The sequence below is a fragment of the Bison bison genome, unplaced genomic scaffold, assembly GCF_000754665.1.
Source record: "Bison bison bison isolate TAMUID 2011002044 unplaced genomic scaffold, Bison_UMD1.0 scf7180017864461, whole genome shotgun sequence".
NCBI lineage: Eukaryota > Metazoa > Chordata > Mammalia > Artiodactyla > Bovidae > Bison > Bison bison.
This window is the reverse complement of record NW_011495023.1, coordinates 8,960,429-8,986,561: the sequence shown is the minus strand read 5'-3', so window position 1 is coordinate 8,986,561 and position 26,133 is coordinate 8,960,429. Positions and strand designations below refer to the sequence as shown.

Sequence of the window (26,133 nt, the reverse complement as noted above, 5' to 3'; positions counted from 1 at the left end):
CGTCAAGATAATCCTGAGATTTCTGGTGGTTATGGGGTGAGTGGCGGTGCCACTAAAAATAAAAGGAACAAAGAACTAGTTTGGGGTGGGACAGCACAGGCTCCATGTTGGACTGGCTGAGTTTGAAGCAAGTTTCTTTGAAATACACATGTGGAGACGGGAATGAAAAGGAGTTATTATGAGAGCAGTCAGGATAGCATTTTAGAAGCCCTGTGTATTAAGGGTGAGTAATTCTCACCATGACATTGTCAGAGACTTTAGAGGAAAATTATCTTGCCCAGAAAATAGAAAGTAAAATTGGGCGATGTATTGTATTGCAGTGAAAGAACCCTGTTATTATTTCCTATTGATTTTTCTGCTTCCTTCTTTTCTTTTCTTTTGGTAAAATCAAAATCCCATTCTAGTGCATGTACATTACATAAAGTCCCACACTTAAATAAATAATTGACAGCCTGAACCAGGCACTTGTAGCACTAAAAGTTTGGACAATTTTTAAAATTCATCTTTCATTTGTTAATCCTTTGAAATGTGCCTCAAATTTGCCTTGTACTGTGGTTTAAAAATCACATATGTTGGGACAAGTGGGATGATTATAGCAGTTTGGGATTGACATGTACACATCGCTATATTTAAAATAGATAACAAGGATCTTCTGAATAGCACAGGGAACTCTCCTCAATATTGTGTAATAACCTGAATGAGAAAAGAACTTGAAAAAGAACAGATACATGTATATGTATAATTGAACCACCTTCCTGTATACTTGAAACTAAAACATCATTGTTAATCAACTATACTCAATATAAAATTTAAAAATGTTTAATTTGTGGTAGAAGGATATTTAAAGATATGAATATTCTTTCACTAGCCAGTGAAAGAAGGCAAGCTCCAGGACATATATATTTCAATTTTGTTTTTAAATGTATTTCCAATAATAAGATACTAGAAGGTATAGATTTAAATTTTATAATTGATTTTATGTTGTATACTTCTATGTATCTTCTAAACTCCATAAAATAAATATATATACTATCTATAAGCTGTAAAAATAGTCAAAATTATGAAAACTGTACATAATAGATCATTAAAAATGACTTTTGAATATAATTCAACCAGAGAAAATGATACCAAAAATAATAATGTCAAAAAAAATTTTCAAGTGTTATGTTCATTTTTAAATCTCAAATATAAGGTATCTTACTTCACAGAAGAGGAGAAAAATACAAGAAAATATAAGCCAATACTAATCACCTATTGAAGTTTATATCCTTTGTTATGAAGAAGTTGTTTAAAAAATGCTGCCAGTAATATTACCAATATCAGGGATGCAATTCAACTTGAGACATTTACTCTTCATGCAAATACTACCTTATCTCCAAACCACAACCAGTGAACTGAAAGAATTAAACCAGGAAGTTCTTTCCCCACCTTAACAACCATTGGATTATAAAGCAGTCAGACTCTTTAAATGATCTTTGGACTTTTGGAGTCAAAATATTATTTGATTACCTGGCCTTTTCTGTGCCTCCTGTGCACTGATAAATGCCAATGAATTCTGTGAGTTGTTTTTGTAACATCGCATCTTTGCCTTCAACTTGAGTAATGAATGTATGTTGTAAAAGATCTGACACTGTTGGACGCTTTTCATAATCCTTAGTCAAACACCTGCACTGGCAGAAAGGAACATGCAATTATTAGATAAGTTAAAAGTTTTGAATTTATTATTCACAGTCCTAAAAACTACTCTAACACAAAGGAATGATGTTCTTCGTTGATGCTCAGCCCAAGAAACATATCTCAAAAAAATGTTAAAACTGAAATCTGAGGAATTAATGTCTGTGAAAGTGCACACATCTGTGGGCGATTATGCTGTAGTGAAACCAACTTTCATCTAAATTCTACTTTCCTTGCCTCCTAGCAAGCATTACTGCAGAGTGCTAATTGAACTCAGTCTCCACTGCCAAGTCTCTTTTAGAGAAAGATAAATAACAATGAAGTCATTACAGTTTTAATGCTTATCTAAAATTACAACAAACTTTTCAGTCTCCCTTCACTAACGCTTTTAAAGGTTTTTCAATTGATCTGTTTCTTTCTACGAGATAAAACTACTAACCCATGTGCAAGGGCTTATGCACTGCTGCTGCTGCTGCTGCTGCTACTGCTGCTGCTGCTAAGTCACTTTAGTCGTGTCCGATTCTGTGCGACCCCATAGACGGCAGCCCAGCAGGGCCTGCCGTCCCTGGGATTCTCCAGGCAAGAACACTGGAGTGGGTTGTCATTTCCTTCTCCAATGCATGAAAGTGAAAAGTGAAAGTGAAGTCACTCAGTCGTGTCCGACTCTTCGCAACCCCATGGACTGCAGCCTACCAGGCTCCTCCGTCCATGGGATTTTCCAGGCAAGAGTACTGGAGTGGGTTTGCCATTGCATTATCTGGCTTATGCACTGAGGATGTTTAAATCCCATGTCAGTGGATGGGCTTTGAGGTCCTAGAGTACACATACTAATGTGTATCATACCTCTTGATAGGATCAACCAGGTGAGAGCACCTGAAACAGCATCACAGGAGGAACCCTGGAACATCGGATGTTTAATCAGCTGCCTTCAGATGTTGGAAAGAGGAGTTAAGACTAGTTTTCAAGGCAAGGAAACAAAAGAGTTAGGATCGATGGGTAGAATTAAAAGAGAGATAGATTTCTGGTCCATATAAGAGAGAACTTTTTGACAGTAGATGGAATGGGCAGCATTGGGAAGTGAGATTATTTTTATCAAGGGATTACTGATTGGCTTCTCAGCACACCCTGTTCAAGAAGAATTTATGTTCTGCGTACTCTTTCAGTCCTGAGATTTTGAGGATCTATGGTTATGAGGAAACTGGTCAGGGTGGGGCTGTCATTTGAGGATAGAAAAAAACAAAAAGGAACCCAAGCCTGACCTGAGCCATGCCACTTCTTATCTGTATTGGTAATCCTTCTGGTATGAGAATTTGGCAATTTATTCTACTGGAATTAACTAAACAAATACTGGCTTCCACGATGGTGCTAGCGGTAAAGAACCCACCTGCTAATACAGGAGATGCCCAAGACAAGGGTTCGATCCCTGGGTCAGGAAGACCCCCTATAGGAGGGCACGGCAACCCACTCCAGTATTCTTGCCTGGAGAATCGCCATGGATAGAGGAGCCTAGTGGGCTACAGCCCACAGGGTTGCAAACAGTCAGACACTAGCAACTTAGCTTACAAACACAAAGAGATACTACCCAGGGATGCTAAAAGATGCTAAAGAATAAGGATAACAATGTCTCAAAATAAGATATGCTTTTAGTTTTCATTTAGTTTAGCACAATGTGTCAATTTCTGCCACCTGCAACACTTATATCTACGTACTGAGATTAATCACACTGGAGATTATTTTATTCAGGTAAACCCTTAACAGTTAAACTGCTGTGTGCCAGCCACTGGACTTAGAATGAAAAGTAAGGCACATGTGGTGCCCTGGAGTTGTTTACTGTCTATTTAGGGAGCAAGATCTCTAAACAGGGAGTGAAATAAAAGAAGAAATGGTATTAGAGGAAGAGGAACCAAGGACAGGAAGAGCTTCCCGGGCAGAGACCTAACTGCCTGAAGGAAAAGAGGAAATGCTTCTCAAAGGTGAAACTGTATGGAATATGTCAAAGTCACCAAGCTGCATTAACGGATCCGCATGGAAGGATCTGCCCACATGAGTCATGACTACAAGTCGTGGGGAACACTTCAAAGTTACCAACGATTCTCCTATGAGATCTAAGGATTTGGGCTGCAGTTCATTAAATATTATGCAGTGTGTAGTACATATGTAGCAATGATTAGTTAAGTAGAAACTAAAAGAAAAAACATTGCCACTTTCTTGTGTTTGCATAACCCTTAAATCAGCCTCTTACCTTTATAGAAACAAGCAGATATTCTTGGTATGAAAACCAGCAATTTCAATGTGACAAAGGTGATTAGTTCCTCTACTTTTTTTCCCTTTTTACATTTTCTGAGTGAAGTTTGACACATTCAAGCTTAATGACCCCTTCTCTCCCATTCAAAACCTTCAGTCATCCCTTCCCTTATTTTTTCAAGGTGAAGTCATGAGAAAGACTGTGAAAAAAATTTCATGGACAGATTTAGAAATAGCTGATGCATAGCTTCTGCTCAGTTGTCTGGAGGCACTGCATTTATACTAAACATCTGTCAAATTAAAAGTTATTTTCAAATATCTAAGATTTTATCTGTATGATTATCTGACTTACCAAGTGTAATGAAAACTCCCTGGCTGTGATAAGAATTAGTGATGCAGATAACTGAAGGGCTAAATAACTGACTGACTATATGATTGGTAAGAAGGTGGGAGATGCTAAGGGCAAGATTGCAAAAGGCAAGTGGACAGAAGAAACCATTCATGGGTGATGCAACATCTGCAGAAGCACAGTTATCGATAGAATGAATGTGACCCTGAGATCATTATCGAAACAATAATAAGTTCACTGAACATTCAGAAGACACTACAAATGCTTGTTTTGATGAAGATCATGGGAACCTCTAGGGTTATTTAATAGATAAAGAGGAGAGTCAGAAGCTTGGAGGAATGATTATAAAAGGCCCATCTCAAAGTCATAGAGCACGATGGAATTTCTTTGACTCCTCTAAAAGACTCTAAGGACTCTCCTGGTGGTCCAATGGTTAAACTTTGTCTTCAAATGCAGGGGGTGTGGGTTCGATCCCTGGTCGAGAAGCTAAGATCCCACATGCTTCCTGGCAAAAAAAAAAAAAAATACCAAAACACAGAACAGAAGCAATATTGTAATAAGTTCAATAAGGACATTAAAAATGTGTGCCTGCTAAATCGCTTCAGTCATGTCTGACTCTGTGTGACCCTATGGACTGTAGCTTGCTAGGCTTCTCTGTCCATGGGATTTCCAGGCAAGAATACTGGAGTGGGTTGCCATACCCTCCTCCAGGGAACCTTCCTGACTCTGGGATCGAACCTGGGGCTCTTAAGTCTCCTGCATTGGCAGCTGGGTTCTTTACCACTAGTGCCACCTGGAATGGCCCACATCAAAATCAAAAAAATAATAATAATAAAAAGAAAAAACTCTATTGTTACTCACTTGCTGATGAAGTCATTGAATTCTGCTGACCATATCTCAGGTTGCCTCAGTTTTGGGGGTGGATTCCTAGAAAAATAAGATACAAGGTTAGATAGTACACATTGGCCAGGCAGGACAAAATTAATAGGCAGGACTGGACAGACTAATGTATCACTGCATTCAAATCCTGCCAGGTATAATCAAGTATTACCATCATTTTCCAATTCAAAGACAGATAATTAGTTATTAATCATTCTTTATATGGAATGACAGGTCTCTTGCTTCTCTGAAAGCACATAATATACCTATTTTTTTCCCAGCTGATCTTTCTTTTTTTCTTCGAAAGAACCTTCTTACTTTGAACTGAGAGCCCTAGAGGAAAACATAAATACTTAGCTGATTAGAAACAATGGCTCCTGGGGAAAAGATTTTTTTACTTTGAGTCCTACAAAAATCTCTGATGTTCAGGAGACACAAAGGTGACTGGAAAGGAGGATTATTCAGAATATGCAAGAAACCTTAGCAGAGAGGCCTTTATAGAAGAGTGCCTTTATGACTTGTTCTGTTGTTACTTGGGTAGATGGCCAGAAACAAGATTACAAAAGTAAGGAACTGGAAAATATGATTGGCAATAAAGCTCTGAATGCCACTGCAAGATTCTGTTATTAATTCCTTTCATTTTAAGCTGAACAAATCTTTTCTTTTTTGTGATGTTCATGAACACAAAGGAACGTCATCTGAAAATGAGGCTGATCTCTAACTGTAATCAAGCAACACTGATCAACCACGATAACCGTGATAGTTGAATATCCTGAAGTACCGCTTTATGTTAATTCCAACAGCTCTTTGTTTTCATTAGTGGAATGGAAATACTTTGTCTTCAGCTCTGCTTTACTCCTTAAATAGCTTAAAATGAAATTAATGTACAGTCTGTACAGGCTCATTAAAGAAAAGTGCAGCTACTCATCCACTAGATCACACTGAAAGCTCATTTTACAATCCTTAGGACTATTTGAAGATTGCTGATTTGCACATTAAAAGAAGTAATTCTTTTCTCCAACAATTTTGCTTGGCTTCTTGTTCTGAAAAACTCTTCTAAGAGATTTACTGGTTTGCTTTGAGTAGAGCAAGATTTTGATGATTTTAGAACATTCAGAACTAGGTAGCTTTACAGATCCTCCTTTTTTCCTAATTATTTCTTCAGTCAGTATTCTTAGAACTCTATTTTAAAGATACACTGGCGGCACAAGGAATAATAAACAACTGAGATGGTGCAGTTTCCAGAGGTGCCTTGCTCACAGGTACCATATAGATCAACAGTAGCATCCTTCTTTCATGTGGCATCATCATTAAGAGTAATAACCCTGGGCTAACTATGTTCATTTAAACCATAATTTAAATAGCTCAGGGAAAACAGCGCTTCATCTCACATACAGAATGACAACAGGAATTAGGATATACAGATTCTGTTGGTTTTCCTCAAATTTAATGAAATGCCTTAGACCTGATACAGAGCAGGTTTTCTGCTCTTTTTCTGTAATCTCATTTCCACACTTTCTGTGTGTGCTAAGTTGCTTCAGTAATGTCTGACTCTGTGTGACCCTATGCACCGTAGCCTGTGAGGCTCCTCTGTCTATGGGATTCTCCAAGTAAGAATACTGGAATCGGTTGCCATGCCCTCCTCCAGAGATCTTCTGACTCAGATATTGAACCTGCATCTCTTACATCTCCTGCATTGGTAGGCAGGTTCTTTACTACTAGTGCTACCTGGGAAGCCCCACTTATTAATAAGCAATATATTTTATAAACAGTAAGACCTTAGAGATACATTGAAATTGTTATGGAAAGGATGATATATATTTAAGGTATTATAACTCAGTAAATACAGGCAGGACAGAAAATTACAAGGTAAACTTAAAAACAAATTTGAATGTTTTACACTAATTTAATTCCATGCCAAATATTCTAAATAGATCTATTTGGAAATGAATAGGTCATATTGGCATTATTTCTTTCGGACTGGAACCACCCCCGACCAGGCTTTTACATATGATTCAATGTTCTACAGGCATTAGGATCCCACAATTTATTTAATGGAGAGTGTAGGAACAAATTTTAGCATACCTCATCTCTCCACCCTGGACCCATGTTCCCATAGGCCCTCTCTGTGCATTGCATTAAAATTAAGATAGCAGGCAAAATCCATAAGAAAGTCTTTAGGATTTCCCTGGTCATACAGTGGATAAGAATCCACCTGCCAATGCAAGGGACATGAGTTTCATCCCTGGTCCAGGAAGATTCCACATGCTGCAGAGCAACTAATGCACGAGCCACAACTACTGAGTCCTCGGGCTGCAGCTACTGAAACCCACGTGCCCTAGAGTCCACGTTCCTCAAAAACGGAAGCCACCACAATGAGAAACCTGAGCACCACAACTAGAGACTGGCCCCTGTTTTTTGCAACTAGAGAAAGTCCATGCACAGCAATGAAGATCCAATGCAACCAAAAATAAAAAATAAATAATATTTTGAAAAGAAAGTCTTTAAAAGATAATACATGTATAATAAAAATAGGCAGTCTTTTCATGTCAGTTTTCTGAAATATCTAGGAACTAACCAAAACATACACAGTGTTTAATTAGTGATAAGCAAGAGGGAAAATCTGACAACACATATAAAAGGGGAGGTGTCTACACAGGAAAGTGCCTTCCTGGCTCCAAAGAGATTATTTTTCTAAGCTTAATGTTTTATACTAACATATTCAAAACAATAATATATTTAAAATCATTATTATTTTATCAAAAATTCTACTTCTAACTTTATTAATACTATCATTTTAAAGCTCTAAAGAAAGGGAAGTGTTAGCAAGTAATAAAAAATTGTTAGATTGATAAGAGAAGAACAGAGCACATTACTGTTACACGGACTGTGGACCAGGGAGCCTCACTGACGAATCTGGGAGTGAATCAAGAGTGATAGGAAGTGCTGTTTTCCAAGCTCAAATCCTTGCTAAAGAAAAAAAAAAAAAACAAAACACAATACCAAAAGAAAGCTCTTGTACTTAGACCAGGGAAAATAAAACTACGGTACAAAAACAGTGTCTTGAAAGAAGCAGAATGATATTCCAGGCCACTCTGCTCCCAACCTGTTGGAATATATCTGGATATTTCCATGAAGAGCTTGACAAGGATTCAGTGGCTGGAGGAAGAGAGAAAACTGGCAGGTACTGGACCCACGTGAGAGCCCTCTGACCTGGGTATTTTGAAAAGTGCTCTCATGGGATGCAGGTCAGCTAGTGGAGGATCTCCATCCCCCAGCTCAATGGCCGTGATCCCCAGGGACCACGTGTCACATCTGGCATCGTAAGTTGTATCCAGTTGCTGTTCACATGCAATCACCTAGTAGAAAATGAAAGAAAAAGGAAGCTTACAACTTCAATAAGCACATAGGAAAATGCTTAGAATGATGTGTAAGTATTAAAACTCATGAGCTTTGAGAGCTCCCAGCCAAGGCAGTAACATGGGGAAGTAAAACCTCAAATTATGATTAGTAGCAGCAGTTTTATTCTAAGAATGCAGAATATCTTAGCAGGATTGAAAACAATAAGGGAAGAAGTCTATGAAAAAAAAAGTATTTTTGAAAATGCAAAACAGAAAGGGGAATGAAAAAGTGTACCTAATGGGAAGGGATGGGATCAAACATACAGCTTAAACTTGTGCAATGATAATCATCTGATAAACATTTGATTAGTAAATACAGTCATTCATCTTGGCAAAGATAAAGAACACATCTTTAACAAAAATTGAAGGATACAAAGAAAAATAAGCTTGGGGGAAGCCTAGGTATATGGCCTCCATCTTTTTTGACAACTTGAAGGCAAAAATGCGACGTGTGGAGAAATACAAAAAGGCTTATGCCATCAACAAGAGAAAAATAACTGGATAAAAATAAACATTGATAAGATGTTAGTAGTTACCTGGGAGCACACTAGACAGTAAATCCTGTTGTTGTGCAGTTGCTCAGTTGTGTCTGACTCTTTGTGACCCCATGGACTACAGCACACCAGGGTTCCTATCCTTTACTATCTCCCCAAGTTTGCTCAAACTCATGTCCATTGAGTTGGTGATACTATCTAACCATCTCATCCTCTGTCTCTCCCTTCTCCTCCTGCCTTCAATCTCTCCCAGAATCAGGGTCTTTTCCAATGAGGTGGCTCTTCACATCAGGTGGCCAAAGTACTGGAGCTTCAGCTTCAGCATCAGTTCTTCCAATGGATATTTAAGGTTAATTTCCTTTAGGATTGACTGGTTTTATCTCCTTGCATTCCAAGGGACTCTCAAGAGTCCTCGCGAGCACCACAGTTCAAAAGCGTCGATTCTTCGGCACTTAGCCTTCTTTATGGTCCAGTTCTCACATCCATACATGACTACTGGAAAAACCATAGCTTTGACTATACTGACCTTTGTCGGCAAAGTCTCTGTTAAGCTACAATCAGGTTTTTTAAAATTCCACTAATCACAGGATGTCATTGAAGAACAAGAAAAAAATTTTTACATGTTGTGAATGCCAACTCACGAGATAAATAAAACATAATCTGGGGATGATGGCAGGTTAGACTTCTTATCATTAAATTACAGTAATATGAAATGAGATGAAAGAAATCTAAGATCCTGTCTGGAATAGGGTTTCACCTTTCTGACTCCACTTAACATCAAATTTAACACATTAAAACATCCCTATGCTGGCACAGTGGGCACAATGTACCCATGACATTCTTAGTTTACGCTCACTTCCCTAGACTCATTATAAATACCTTCCCGGTTCACTCTCCAAATTGTCCTGGCTTGCACAATAAGTTACATGGTAACCTATCACAGCCACTGTCTCCCCTTCACCATGAAACACACATATTCTGGGAAGGATGGCTTTACATAATAAACAAATGCTACCTTTGGTCTAGAATTTAATTGAAAAGGATGTCAAATCAAGAATACCACTTTTCAACTTATAATTGATTTAAACAACCTTGTTTACCTTGTTGTTTTCTAATTCTTAGAAATTAGACCTGAATAACAAAGAGCTGGTATTTATGCGATGTCTTCATTAACTAAATAGTTGATTATTCAAAACACATTCTTCAATAATTCTAGGTAAGCGGAAATTTACTGAAGTATTGCCAATCATTCAAAAGTTGGCAAATGCTAAATGAATATAATATGCACAAAATGTTAAACATATATCTATAGGATAATTTGAAAAGACCACAATGAACCTTTCTCTTTTATATATTATTGGTTGTCTGAGCAGGAAAGCACTTTCAAACCGTGTCTGTGCTACAGAGGGCTTATTAATGGGAGAAGGCAATGGCACCCCACTCCACCACTCTTGCCTGGAAAATCCCATGGACGGAGGAGCCTGGTAGGCTGCAGTCCATGGAGTCGCTGAGGGTCAGACACGACTGAGCGATTTCACTTTCACTTTTCACTTTCATGCATTGGAGAAGGAAATGGCAACCCACTCCAGTGTCCTTGCCTGGAGAATCCCAGGGACAGGGGAGCCTGGTGGGCTGCGGTCACATAGAGTCGGACACGACTGAAATGATTTAGCAGCAACTTAGCAGCAGCAGGCTTATTATTAGTAAATAATGACTTATCAGTAAAACGACTGTCTAATAATTGCATAGTAAGGAGTATTAATTTTAATTATTAACTCATTTATTACTCTAATAGTTATATTTTAGATAAAAATATTAACTTTACTCATAGAGTGCTTCTAAGATCTACTAATCAAAATAGTTTTTACTAAATGACAAACTTAAAATATAATAATGGCTTTGTTACTATAAATGAAGCAACCTAGATGTCCATCAGCAGATGAATGGATAAGAAAGCTGTGGTACATATACACAATGGAGTATTACTCAGCCATTAAAAAGAATACATTTGAATTAGTTCTAATGAGGTGGATGAAACTGGAGCCTATTATACAGAGTGAAGTAAGCCAGAAGGAAAAACATCAATACAGTATACTAACGCATATATATGGAATTTAGAAAGATGGTAACAATAACCCGATGTACGAGACAACAAAAGAGACACTGATGTATAGAACAGTCTTATGGACTCTGTGGGAAAGGGAGAGGGTGGGAAGATTTGGGAGAATGATATTGAAACATGTAAAATATCATGTAAGAAATGAGTTGCCAGTCCAGGGTTGATACTCGATACTGGATGCTTGGGGCTAGTGCACTGGGACGACCCAGAGGGATGGTATGGGGAGGGAGGAGGGAGGAGGGTTCAGGATGGGGAACACATGTATACCTGTGGCAGATTCATTTTGATATTTGGCAAAACTAATACAATTATGTAAAATTTAAAAATAAAATAAAATTTAAAAAAAAATATATATAAAACTAGACTATTAATTATTTAATAGAAATCATAGTTATATTATAGTATTTATTATAGTAATTATTCATATATGTAGATAAGATATAAAGCTTGGTATTACAGCTAGATGTTATTAATTTCTTATTTTTAAACTTTTCACAAGCTTTTAAAACACTAGTAATATATCAGAATTGAAGAAAAAAACCCACATTGGAAATTCTTTTATTCAATTTTGTTTTTGCTTATATGACTATACAGTCTACACATATTTTATTTTTAAAGTTTAAGATAATTTATCATTTCTCCATATTTTACAATACACTTACATTTTAACTTTTTTTGCAAGTAGTAATTGAATTAGTATCAACATAGGAACAGCACACCAGGACTTAATCCTCCAGCAAATTTAATTCTATGATTTTGCAATATTAATGTAGTATTTAAATTACTTCTCTTCCTGTCACTCTCTAGAAAGATGTAGGCAAATAGCAGAGCTTTTCCCAAAGACGGCAGAGTTTTCAAACATAAATGTTCTTTACTGATAAATATAACTAAAAGGATTAAAAGCATTAACATTAAAGTGACTGTGGAGAAAAGATGTAACTCTAGAAAACTTTTCCTCAACTATTTTAGCAGTTTTTTACATCTTCCCACAGGTTATGCTCAAAAGAATCTTCGAGGTGTGATGTGGCCCTAAGCAGAGACACTCAACATAGGACCTACTATAAATATAGGTTAAAAGCCCACATCTGATTTTAAATAAAGTCAAGGCTGTATATTGTCATCCTGCTTATTTAACTTATATACAGACTACATCATGTGAAATGCTGTGCTGAATGAAGTACAAGCTAGAATCAAGATTGTGGGGACAAATATCAATAACCTCAGATATGCAGATGACATGACCCTTATGGCAGAAGGCAAAGAGGAATTTAAACAGCTTGTTGATGAAAGTGAAAGAAGAGAGTGAAAAGCTGGCTGAAAACTCAACATTCAAAATACGGAGATCACGGTATCTGCTCCCACCACTTCATGGCAAATAGATGGGGAAAGAATGGAAAACAGTAAGAGACTTTATTTTCTTGGGCTCCAAAATCACTGCAGATGGTGACGGCAGCCATGAAATTAGAAGACGCTTGCTCCTTGGAAGAAAAACAATGACAAATCTAGACAGCGTATTAAAAAGCAGAAATGACTATTTTGCAGACAAAGGTCCGTATACTCAAGGCTATAGTTTTTCCGGTAGTCATGTATGGATGTGAGAACTGGACAATAAAAAAGGCTAAGCACCAAAGAATTGATGCTTTTGAACTGCGGTGCTAGAGAAGACTCTTGAGAGTCCCTTGGACAGTAAGGAGATCAAACCAGTCAATCCTAAAGGAAATCAACCCTGAATATTCATTGAAAGGACTGAAGCTGAAGCTGAAACTCCAATACTTTGGCCACCTGATGTGAAGACCATCTCATTGGAAAAGACCCTGATGCTGGGAAAGACTGAAGGCAGAAGGAGAACGGGATGACAGAGGATGAGATGGTTGGATGATTTCACTGTCTCAATGGACATGAGTTTAAGCAGACTCCAGGAGATGGTTAAGAGCAGATAAGCCTGGCATGTTGCAGTCCATGGGGTCGCAAAGAGTCAGACAAGACTGAGCACCTGAACAACAGAAAAGGCACTTTTATATTTCTATCCAACTTAAAAACAAAATCTAAATATCATTAACAGAGACATGTGCAACCTAGATGTCCACTGACAGAAGAATGAATAAAGATGAGGTCAGTTCAGTTCAGTTCAGTCACTCAGTCGTGTCCGACTCTGCGACCCCATGAATCGCAGCATGCCAGGCCTCCCTGTTCATCACCAACTCCCGGAGTTCACTCAAACTCACGTCCACCAAGTCTGTAATGCCATCGAGGCATCTCATCCTCTGTCGTCCCCTTCTCCTCCTGCCCTCAATCCCTCCCAGCATCAGAGTGTTTTCCAATGAGTCAACTCTTCACATGAGGTGGCCAAAGTATTGGAGTTTCAGCTTCAGCATCAGTCTTTCCAATGAACACCCAGGACTGATCTCCTTAGAATGGACTGGTTGGATCTCCTTGCAGTCCAAGGGACTCTCAAGAGTCTTCTCCAACACCACAGTTCAAAAGCATCAATTCTTCGGTGCTCAGCTTTCTTTGCAATCCAACTCTCACATCCATACATGACCACTGGAAAAACCATAGCCTTGACTAGATGGACCTTTGTTGCCAAAGTAATGTCTCTGTTTTTTAATATGGAATATGCTATGTACTAAATATGCGTTCAGTCACTCAGTCATGTCCAACTCTTTGTGACCCCATGGACCATGGCCGCAAGGCATCTCTGTCCATGGGAATCTCCGGGCAATAATACTGGAGTGGGTTGCCATGCCCTCCTCCAGGGGATCTTCTGGACCCAGGGATCGAACCCAGGTCTCCTGCGTCTACTGCATTGTAGGCAGATTCTCTACCACTGAGATATCGGAGAAGCCCATACAATGGAATATTAGCCATTAAAAAGAACAAAGTTGGGTCATCTGTAGAGATGTGATAGACCTAGGGTCTGTCACACAGAGTGAAGTAAGTCAGAAAGATATTAATGCATATATGTGGAATCTACAAAAGTGGTACAGATGAACCTATTTTCAGGGCAGGAATAGAGATGCAGACTTAGAGAAGGTACATGTGGACACAGCAGAGGAAATGTAAGGTGGGATGAACTGGGAGCTTGGGATTGACATGTACACTACTGTGTACAAAATAAATAACTAATGAGAACCTATCGTATAGTACAGGGAGCTCAGCTGGGCACTCTGTGATGACCTAAAGGGTTGGGATGGGGAAGCAGGGGTTGGAAGGAGGCTCAAGAGGGAGGTATATGTATACATACAGCTAATTCACTTCGTTGTACAGCAGAAGCACAGCATTATAATGCAATTATACTCCAATTAAAAGTATATTTAATGAAAACATAAGGTTGTGAGTATAGCTCACCCCTGAGAAATACATGGGTTAAGGGTTCCAATCTCCTGACAGTTGAAAATCCACGTACTTCTATCTCTGCCTCAAAAACAGAGAAACTGATATATGACTCACCCAAGGGCAGGAAGCTGAAACAGTTTGGCTAGAACCAGGTCTCAAACCCTGGTTCTTTTGAATCCATACATTGTGAGCTCTGATTAAACACAAACTTTTCCCCATACTTAGTTAATTTAAAGATCTGTAAAATGAGATTGGGGATTAGTAGATACAAACTACTATGTATAAAAGGAATAAACCACAAGATTCTACTGTACTGCTGCTGCTGCTAAGTCACTTTAGTCGTGTCCAACTCTCTGCGACCCCATAGACGGCAGCCCACCAGGCTCCCCCATCCAGGCAAGAACACTGGAGTGGGTTGCCATTTCCTTCTCCAATGCATGAAAGTGAAAAGTGAAAGTGAAGTCGCTCGGTCGTTTCTGACTCTTGGTGACCCCATGGACTACAGCCCACCAGGCCCCTCCATCCATGGGACTTAGCAGGCAAGAGTACTGGAGTGGGGTGCCATTGCCTTCTCCGACTGTACAGAACAGGGAATTATACTCAATACTTTGTAATAACCTATAATGAAAAAGAATATGAAAAAGAACATATATATGTATAACTTAATCACTTTGCTGTACAGCAGAAACACAACATTGTATATCACCTATACTTCAATAAAAAAAGAAAAACTGTAAAATGACAATACAGGCACTATATTTATTGACAAAAATTTGCAGGTAAGTAGACCTGCAATTCAAACCTGTGCTATTCCACTGTAGTTTCTCTCTACCTCATCTGACTTATTCATTCAGTCTTTCGTGTATTCATATATTCGCTCACAGCCCATTTATCATCTCCCATGTCACTCCTCACACACGAAATATCTCACATATAGACAACACAACTGACATTTTCTTCCAGTAGATTCTAACACACATACGGAGCTACAGCGTGCATGAAAACAAAACTCAGAAAGGATCAATCACACCACGTGTCTCCCTCAAAAAAACTCTATCCGACCTCAGGAGCCATCCAAAACGGCGTTCCTACAGATGTGTTCCGACGGTGCCAGGTGCTGGTGAGCTGAGCAGACACGCCTGGAAGGAAGAGACGAGACTTACTTTCTTGCATTCATTACTCAGGTCAAGGAGATTTCAACTGCAATATCTGCTTACAAACAAATATGATTCTCTTATAGCTGCCACTGGACTTGAACTTCACCTTAAGGCATCCGAACTCAGGATGTCTGCATAGCCAAGACATACAACGGTCCTCCTATTTCCTATTTCTCGTATCCAAACCTATTCAAAGTTAAAGCCCCATGTCAAGCTTAAATTCCCCCATGCTGACTTCATCTGCTCCAGATTATACTAATCTCTACAGCCTTGACTTTCTAGATTTTAAACTATTTGTCTGTATTGCATATTTTTGTACATAGTTTTGATTTGAATGGTAGGCTCCCTTTGCTCCTTCCTCTCACTACTAATGCAGAAGGAAATGGCAACCCACTCCATTATTCTTGCCTAGAGAATCCCGTGGACAGAGGAGCCTGATGGGCTGCTGTCCATGGGGTCACACAGAGTCAGACACAACTGAAGTGACTCAGCATGCATGCATGCATTGGAAAAGGAAATGGCAACCCACTCCAGTATTCTTGCCTGGAGAATCCCAGGGACAGAGGACTTGGTGGGCTGCCGTCCACGGGGTCGCACAGAGTCGGACATGACTGAAGCGACTCAGCAGCAGCAGCAGCCCGCTATTAAATTCTAGTGAACTGGATTGTTTCATATGGTGGCATACATATAGCAGGTGACTTGTGAATGCAAATAAAATTATTTTCCATCTATCATCTTGGGACAAATCACACCTGACGGGAAGTTTCAAATAAATTATTAGGGTTGGCCAAAAATGTTCACTCAGGTTTTTCCATAAGCTGTTATAAGAAAACCTGAATGAACTTTTGGCCAGTCCATCACATCTATTAATATTTAAACCAACAGCATCAATAGGATCAGTTATTTTCCTTTAGAGAGACTATACACAGAAAGATTACAATGAGGAAGTTTAACGAAATATTTCAATCTTGTCATCCCATCAATTCTATCTGGTTAGATACAATCATAACTGGCTCTTAAGAAAATCTGGAGTATAGTCTCCCTCCTCACGGCTCATACTTCTGCTCCTCTGGCTGCATGATGCTTCTTCCCTTGACCTCACTCTGGACTTCATGTTTTTCAGTTGCTAAGTCATGTCCGACACTTTGCGACCCCATGGACTGCAGCACGCCAGGCTTCCCTGTCCTTCACCGTTTCCTGGAGTTTGCTGAAACTCATGTCCATTGAGTCAGTGATGCCATCCAACCATCTCAATCTGTGTCTCTCTTCTCCTTCTGTTAGTTCCAAATTGTGAACTTTAACTCCCTGACATCCTTGCTTTGAAAAGTACCTCCTGGGTGTCACATTTGTTTTAGGCTCTGGCTGTTCACCTTATAAGTCAAGTAGAACAAAGACACTAATTGACGTTTAAAACGTTTAAAACTCCAAGATGAGGTATCAAATTCAAAGGTCATGAAAATTCAAAGCTCATATTCAGTCAAAAGAGCCTTTCACTGGTGGAAATATACTTGAGCTGAGGCCTAAGTGGTACGTTTTGGTTCCACATTAATTCTTTCCCTCAAGGACTTCCTCCGCTGATGTAATAAGTGGGACCTTGTCCTAAATGGGATCTGTATCTAAGCCTTCAAATTTTGCCTTTAAACATTTTATTATTTAACAGAAAAAATATCCTCATGAAATTGTTTTTGAAATTCAGAGAAGATGAACTAATCTGAGATTGAAGATTCTCTTGAATATTTCTAACAGATGATCTGAAGAAAGGGAATAATAGAGTTTCTCCAAAATGCACATCTCTCCCCAAGTATTTTAGCTTCCAGAAAAATTAAATGTTAATCTAAACATTTCATCTTGTCTTTTTCTATGAATTAAAGGCATAAATAAGCTTGACTTTTATGACAGTATCCAAGTACAGTAATTTATTTTTATAAGTAGGAAGAGTAAATAGATTTTAAAGAAATTTAATTTAAAATTGATTATAAATCTATTAAAAATTTATTCTAAGTTTCTAATGATTTATGAAAAATCAAAAATTCTATTTTTCCCTCAGAAAACATTTCTGTTTCAACTTCATAAAGATTCTGTGAGAATTCAAATGTCATTTAAGCAAAATGTAAAAGGGGTAGAAAATAAACATGATTCAGTAAAATATCTAAAATTCTGCTTCTGGCAAGAAAGTGACAGACTAATCATTTCATAGTTATTTCTTCTTTCTGGGGATAAAGAAAAGATGATGTCGCTAGAATTGGCATTTTTCAGCAAGCAGTCATGCCCTGGTGTTTGAATTTATAGATATGGATGACAGGAAAGGGTCGTCCCTCCACATTCCACAGGAAATATATGGAGAAAGATGCTGAGAAGTTCATTAGGATGTATTATGGGACCCAAGACAGACCATTCAGATTTTCTCTTGGAAATGTGAGCCTTGAATGGAGACAGGCCGGGAGGTGACTAGAGCAAGTCACCCAAAGTCGGGGCTCTAAGGATTTGCCCAAGTGATGCTGCTCCAGGTGATGCTGTTCTGGAGGTCCAGGGATGCCACAGGCCTTTCCTAGGAGGCCAGATCGCCCAGTCTCTCCCTTGACTTTGTATGTCACTCAGTGCTATTTTCAGTATCATTGCCTAAGTGGGTCAGAGTTAAGGTTCTGCTGCCTATAATCACAGAACTCTAATACAAGAGCAAGAATGATTTTACACATAAAGGAGCAGATTAACAAGGGTAATGGCCAATAATAATGAGTTTACAAAGCCTAAGATCATTAGGTTTTATATTATTATGAGAGTATATTACTTTTATTTATATTAATATAAAGTTAGAATTTTTTAAAGCAAACATCTGGCCTCCAAACTCCTTTCTTGATCACACTATTCCAAACAACAAGGAACTTCTGAGCAAGCATACCTAATACACTTTCCATATGTTTCCAGATACATTGATATATACATTATGAAACATACAAAGATAATTTTAAAGGATGGTATTAAAATATAACTATTATGAATATTTCATAATTAAATTGGCTATTTCTTCACTCCAATGGTATATCTGGGATAATGAGTTACGATGTTAGTGGTGCAAGGGAAAGTGAAAATCACTCAGTAGTGTCTTTGTGATCCCATGGACTGTCTTCAGGCCAGAATACTGTAGTGGGTAGTCTTTGCTTCTCCAGGGGATCTTCCCAACCCAGGGATCAAGCCCAGGTGCCCCACATTGCAGGCAGATTCTTTACCAGCTGAGCTACAAGGGAAGCCCAAGAATACTGGAGTGGGTAGCCTATCCCTTCTCCAGCAGATCTTCCCGATCCAGGAATCAAACCAGGGTCTCCTGCATTGCAAGTAGATTCTTTACCAACTGAGCTATGAGGGAAGCCCACAGTGCTAGTGGAGTATCATATATTAAGAGTTTTTTGGAATCCTGCAGAAAGGATGTTTTACACCTGGTCCCTGTAAACTGTATGGAAACAAGAAAAATTTAGCCTGGAATGTGAAGCAGGAAAAACAAAAAAGTATCAAAATAAGTGAAAAAGGAAAAATGCAAGTAGGTAGAATAAGAAACCCCTGAGTCTGAAAATACTAGATGATTCTCAGGTTAAACACAATACACACACCTATGAAAGAGTGACAGAGGAAGCATGTTTGTTGAATGTTTCTGCAATAACTGTTAACCCCAAGATCATCTTTCCAACAGAACCAACTTCAGAGACAGAAGGCAGCTTAATGGTTAAAACATCTAACATGATCATTTTCAGGATAGTAAACTTCAGCTGGACAGAAACGTGAGTTACCTGAGGACAAACAGCATTTTTACTTAACATAAATTCCCACAAGAAAATTAGCTAATAAGGTATAAAAATGCAAAATTCAGTTTAAAATGATTGACATAATTACTTTAAAAGGCAACAAGAATCCAAATTATGAGTTCGGGACCTGCAGGAAGTAAAGAAGTTTAGGAAAATCATCTTGTACAGAGAGGAGCTAAGGGAATAATCACCAAAGTAAACAGTTATATAAGCATGTCAAAGGAGAAGAGGCTGAAGATGGAAAATTCCAGGCAGAAAGTTGGGATACAGAGAAGATATTAAAAGGAACAGAAGCCAACAAGAGATCAGGCTGAATGGAAAACAGATTAGAAGAGAGGGCAATAAGCTATTAAAAGTCAAAGCCACAGGAACATTAAGGAGGTTTGTGTCAACAATTCTTCAGCATTTTGCTTTGACTACATTGCTTGGGAATTATTAAGTCCTTCTAATAAGGCTTCCTGCACTGTTTTTGGCTGGGCAGTCACCCTGTCCTCTATGGCTTATGTCCTGTTTCTGGGGCTGGTGGGGGTGGGGGGGTGGAAATGTGCAGGATTTATATTTATGGTTAGGACTCAGGTCTGAGAGAGTGAGAAGAAACATCAGATATGTGGTTTCCAAGGTGGTTCAAAAAGACCAGATGACTTCAGGGAACTTGATTTACTATAACCACAGGACAAGACCCTTGCCATCTCAAGGGAGCAAAGGGAAGAGCTTGGGGCTTTGTTGTTAAAAGCAAAACACTGCAGGGATGAAAACTGGGACCATAAAATTTACTATACCATCTAATACCCTCATTTTGTTGGTGAGGTTAGGACGGTATGATGATTAATTTTGTGTGTCAATTTGGCGGGCCCTGGTGCCCAGATATTTAGTCAAATGTCCTTATGGATACTTCTGGGAAGGTGGTTTTCAGATGAGAATTAGCATTTATATCAGCGGACTTTGGGTAAAACTGATTATTGTCCTTAATGTGGATGAGCCTCATGCAGTGAGAGACCATGATGGTGATCTCCACCAGATGAGGACTTCTGCCAGCTGACAGCCTTTGGACTCAACCTGCATCTTTTCCTGGGGTCTTCAGCCCACCAGCCCCCCATCAGGTTTTGAAGTCATCAAGCCTCCACAGTCACAGGAGCCATTTTCTTAAAATACGTTTCTCTATATACACACAGTACACATCCTGTCTGAGTTGTGTCTCTGGAGAACTCTGACAGATGCAGATATCAGTGCTGAGAGTGGTGCCAGAGGCACAAAATCTTATAGATGAGTTTTCTGAAGTGGTCCTGGGGTTTCTGGAATTGACGCTTAAATCTCATTAGATTCAAAGACATGAATGGCTCCATTTCCGGGAGTCAAGAGAGCACCAACAATCCATGGCATGATATGGCGATAGAGATACACAAAATACCATCACTGAACACATATAATTAAACACTCACTAGAGGAACAGATCAGCATGACCATGTAAATGATATCTCTGAACATTTTGGTCAAATAAATAAGTATATTGAGACTGGCTGGTCGCTTTTAATTTCGCCGGACAGAATGAGGAAAGAAAAGGATGAGCTCAGGGATTCAAATTCCCAGTAAGTGCTGCATGAATGACCCAAAAGCTTCCACATCTGCCCCCAAAAGAGACCCTTCTCTCCTGCAGCCAGATTTGAGACTGATGAAAACCAAACCCAGAATCTCATCCTGCAAGTGGCTGGATTAAGATGCAAACTGAATTCCCCCAACTTCAGAGGGTGTCTGCCATTAAAATAAAGGCACTGACTGGGAAGCAACGGGATCTCGAAAACTGGAATGCAGGTGTATGAGAAGATCCTATTGAAGGTGGGCTCTGAACCCCTAAATTCTGATCAATCTTCTCTGCCAGGAGAGGTAGCCCATGTGAGGAGATTAACCTTGCCTTTGCCCAAGGAAACTACCTTAATGGTCTCCTCTAATATAGCTGCCTTACAAGACACTGGTAATTCTCAACATCCACCCCAATCACCTCTCTTTGCTCCTAAACCTATAATCAGACTCTAGTCCCACAAGAACCTTACAGGTGTGGTACAAAGAGCTACTTGATTTTTTAAACTTTACATAGAAATTCAGAGAATATGTGTGGGAGCAGATATTAAGGATGTGGTATATGGTGGAAGGAAAAACATAAAACTTGAATCAGGCTAAAGTTACTGATACGAGCCCACTAAGCAGACATCTTACCCCTAACATTGCATCTAACAAGTTTGGCTGGTTGGCTCAGACATGGGTCAAAAAGTGGCCTCCAGTAAATGAACTTGAAACACCAGAACTGGTTCACTCTAGAGGAAGGGATGCAAAGACTTAGGATGACTGTAGTGTTAGAGGGGGGTCTATCATTTAAGACCTAAGATCCCACATGCCACAGGGCAGCTAAGCCTGTGCGCTGCAACTAGAGAAGTGCCCATGCACCAAAACAAAGACACAGAGCAGCCAAAATTTAAAAAATAAATTTAAAAATGTAAAACAAGAGGCAGAGAGGAAAGATTGGGTTTCTCCAGTGAGAGAGGAAGAGGCAGCAAGCCGTCCTGGTTCTTGCCTTCTGTTCTTCTGTCCTTTCTAGTCCCTTTTGTCCTGTTCTTCTTACCCAGGAGACTCCCTTGTGAATCTCACTCACTTCTGGAGCTAGTTTGCGGTTCCTGTCCTCACAACTGAAAGACCCTTGACCAAGACATACAACTCTATCTGTAATGTTAAACTGCTTAGTTCATATAACTCTATCTGTAACGTTAAACTGCTTATTCAGTCTGAAAACATTGGAGACCACAGCTTCAGCTCAAACCACAAGGTCTAAAATAAAGAGCCCATTTATTCATGGTTTTGCTTTACAAAATGAAAGAATTTATTTTTCCTTTCAAATAAAATAAAGGTCACCTCTCTGAAGTACAAAAATAAATTTGAGCTGAGGAAAATATTAATTTTTTGTATAGATATGAAAATTCTCAGGCTCTGCCAACTTTTAAAAATGGTTCTTTCCTCTAGTTTCTTTTTTTTCAATATATCATTTCATTATACAAAACACTAGTTCTCCAGTTTTCAAGATGCATAACATTCAACTAACAAATACACATATTTGGTAGATATATATGTGTACATATTACATAATCTTTAAACATGTACATAAACATCTTTAGACATCTGTATTGTCTCCAAATTTTCTCCATAGTTTACATTTTTTTGACATAATCTCGACCTTAGTGATAAGCTAGCAAGAGAAGTACAAATAATATTCTTTCCTCAACCATATAAGTATGTAAGTATGTAAACCACAGAATGTAAGTGGGCTGCTTGATGCCTTTTCACCTCCAAATACTTTAATGTATGATGGCTACAAACAAGGACGTTCCCCTACATACCGGCAATACAACTAATAAAACCAGGAAATTTAACACTGATCCCTTTCTACCATCTAGCCTACAGACTTCATTCATATTTCATCAATTGTCCCAAGTACCCTTACAACAAAATATGTCCTTCCAATGAAAAGATCTAATCCAGGATCACATGCTGCATTTAGTTGTCCTATCTCTTTGGTCTCCTTCAATCTAAAGGAGTTCCTTAGGCTTCCCTTGAACTTCATGGCCTTGATACTTTTGTAGGATTTCAGGCTAGTTTTTTTTTGTAGAATGTTCTTGAACTTGGACCTGTCAGATACTCCCTCATGATTAATATGTTTGGCAGGACATCATGGAAGGGAAGTCTCACTGCCTCCTATTAAGTGGTATGAGATTTCCACTTGTCACATAGTTGTATTCACTTTGTATACTTGGTTAAGTCTGTGTCTGCCAGGGTTCTAGTTTGTAAAGTTTTCTCTTTTTCTTTTGTACCTACGTATCTTATGCAGAGGTATTTAGAGGCTAAATATCCTATTTTTAATCAAAACTTAACTCGCTAGTTTAGCATCCACTGAAGTGTTTGGATAAATTAATTATTACTATGTGCTAAGTTCCTTCAGTCATATCCAGCTCTTTGTGACTTCATGGATTGTAGCCTGCCAGGCTCCTCTGTCCCTGGGATTTTCCAGGCAAGAATACTGGAGTGGGTTGCCGTTTCCTTCTCCAATTATTACTATGATGGGTGCCAAAAGATAATTTCAAAAGTCTCACTATTCTAAGTTGGCATTCTTCTGTAAAGAAATTTACAGAAGATTTTGATTTTTTCCATTCATCTATTAATGTCTGTAAGTATGCAAGTATGAATTTATGGATTTCTACTTTATTCACTAGATATCATTGTCTCATCATTATTATCATTACTTTGATGCTCAAATTGTCCCAGATTTGGTCAGTGAGAATCACTTCAATGTGGCTTCTATGTCCTTTTGACATTGTCTCCATCACTCTTTGAGCTTCTCCTTACTTCCTGGCACATCAAGTTCCAGGCTCAGCTTGTACAGCCTTAAAAAAATCAGTCTTTTCCCACAAATCCTTGCTTCCTATTAGATGAGAATTGTGTTTAAAAACTAAGAGCTAGGTACTTGATGTGCTTGCTCTTGGGGCATCAAGCATGCATGTCCTTTTAGTGGACACAGCCAGATAACCAATACACACACACACACACACACACACACACACACATTAAATTTATTTTTATATACCTCTCTGTATACTGAAAACCCTGAGTTCACAGGGACACTTCCAATGCAATCCAGAATCATGGGGTTCAGTTCTCTTTCCATATTCATAATTCTCATCTCTAACAGTAAGAAACTGGACTCCCACTGATCTCAGTATATTTCCTCATAGTATGGAGCCCCCTTTATGTAACCTGTCCCTTGTCTCCATGTAGACCCCCAGTCACACGAATCCCCTTCTTACCCAGTTCAGGCTCTGACAACTTGACTTGGGTCACCACCATCCCCCTAGAGAAACACTCTCTTTGTCCCCTCATCTGGGACTCAACGTCCCAAGCCAAGCCACCACTGCTCCCACCCTCCCACCAAGGACACCCTTCTCACCCCTTTCAGGCCCAAACCTCATGCTAAGTTGCACCCCGACTCCCATGATTACTCGGTCCCACTGAACAGCTTTTAGGTGATCCCAGAAAAAAGAAAGGAATGGAGAGAACTTCATAGTTTTTAAGTTCAGGTGGACCTGCGTCATGTGATGCTACAGAAATGGGTTATTAATGAATAAGTCACAACTTTTCTTTGACCTACATTACTTATTGGGGATTTGGCCTAAAATTGGGCACGTGGGTACTAAGAGATTGAAAGCCATAAAATATTCTGTCATAAGAACGATGTCTAAATAAATCACAAGAAGTACATTTTGTACTTTTGTATTGAAATGTTAACTATTCCATTAGAAATGAAGGTCCCCAGAGAGAAATCTGTAGAAATGAGAACTGAGTACTGCCTTGGTCTCTCCTGCATTTTCTATTCCAAATGAGGACTGCCTTTTCAGACCTTAGTTGACTTGCCTAAAGGGGTTTGTCTCCTGGGAAGTCATGTTATTTATTGATTGATTGTATACCAGTGACTGTTAATGTATTTCATTAATAACGTCTGCAAGCTCACTTGTCTTTTTATTCCCTGAGGCAGCTGGTGAAAGTCTAACCCACTTAAGAAGAAAACAAAAGGTTTTCTTAAAGGCTGCACTTATAACCAGCACTAGCAAACTGAATCTTACTATTAGTGTAATTAAATAGCTTGATATTTAAAGTTAATACCCAACCGACTCTAGCAGAGGGCTATTAAAGGAAAAAAAAAAAAAAAACAGAAAGAGGCACCAATTTTGGGAATTCAGATTTTTCAGTATTTACCAACTATTTAAATACAGTATTTTCTTATCATTTTTCAAGTACCTACTATATGTACAATACTGAGCTAGGGGTGAGGTGGCAGTATTATTTTACAATAATGTTAATAGTGCAGATTTTTAAAATTATAGTGTCAATAATTATACTAAGCAGTTCACCTGTATTATCCCATTTACTTTCCACAATGATCAACCATATGATATAGACACTGTTTTTCTTATTGTTGTCCCTGGAGATTTTAAGTGACCTTCTCAGGGTCGCAGAATTATATGGAAAGTCCTGCTTCCCATTCACGCCTTCATTCAAGAGTATTTACTGAGCACTTCCAACATGCCATTGCCAAACTTGGTTCTGGGGAGAGAGTGATCGACCAGACGGCATGCCATCCTGAACCTCAAACTTCAGCAGGGAGAGCAGTCAAATTAAACACATGATTGCAATAGAGGGTGACGACTGGCTGGCTGAAGAAAGGATACGATGCGTGTATACAATGAAATATTACTCAGTCATTAAAAAGAACGAAATAATGCCATTTTTCATGGATTTCATTTTCATTTTTCATTTTTCACGGATGGACCTGGAGATAATCATACTAAGTGAAGTAAGTCAGAAAGGCAATGACAAATATCATATGATATTCCTTATAGGTGGAATCTAAAAGAAATTATACAAATGAACTTATTTACAAAACAGGAACACATCCATAGACTTCGAGAACAAATTAATGGTTACCAGAGGGAAGGGTGGGATGGGGAGGGATAGACCAGGAGTTTGGAATTGACATGTACACACTGCTATATTTAAAATAGGTCACCAACAGGGACCTACTGTACAGCACAGGGAACTCTGCTCAATATTCTGTAACAACCTAAATGGAAAAAGAATTTGAAAAAAGA

At 38.8% G+C, this 26,133-nt stretch overlaps 1 protein-coding gene across 1 annotated transcript in view; it reads right to left on the bottom strand.

The window, feature by feature from the left end:
• Nucleotides 1–26,133, bottom strand: part of MYO3A (myosin IIIA) — a 158,207-nt gene that overhangs the window by 106,290 nt on the left and 25,784 nt on the right. Inside the window, exons 5-8 of the mRNA XM_010860064.1 lie at nucleotides 15,559–15,635; nucleotides 8,360–8,505; nucleotides 5,129–5,194; nucleotides 1,510–1,665 (exon numbers count right to left, since the gene is read on the bottom strand). Coding sequence (XP_010858366.1) covers nucleotides 1,510–1,665; nucleotides 5,129–5,194; nucleotides 8,360–8,505; nucleotides 15,559–15,635 — 445 coding nt within the window. The remainder of the gene's footprint in view (nucleotides 1–1,509; nucleotides 1,666–5,128; nucleotides 5,195–8,359; nucleotides 8,506–15,558; nucleotides 15,636–26,133) is intronic.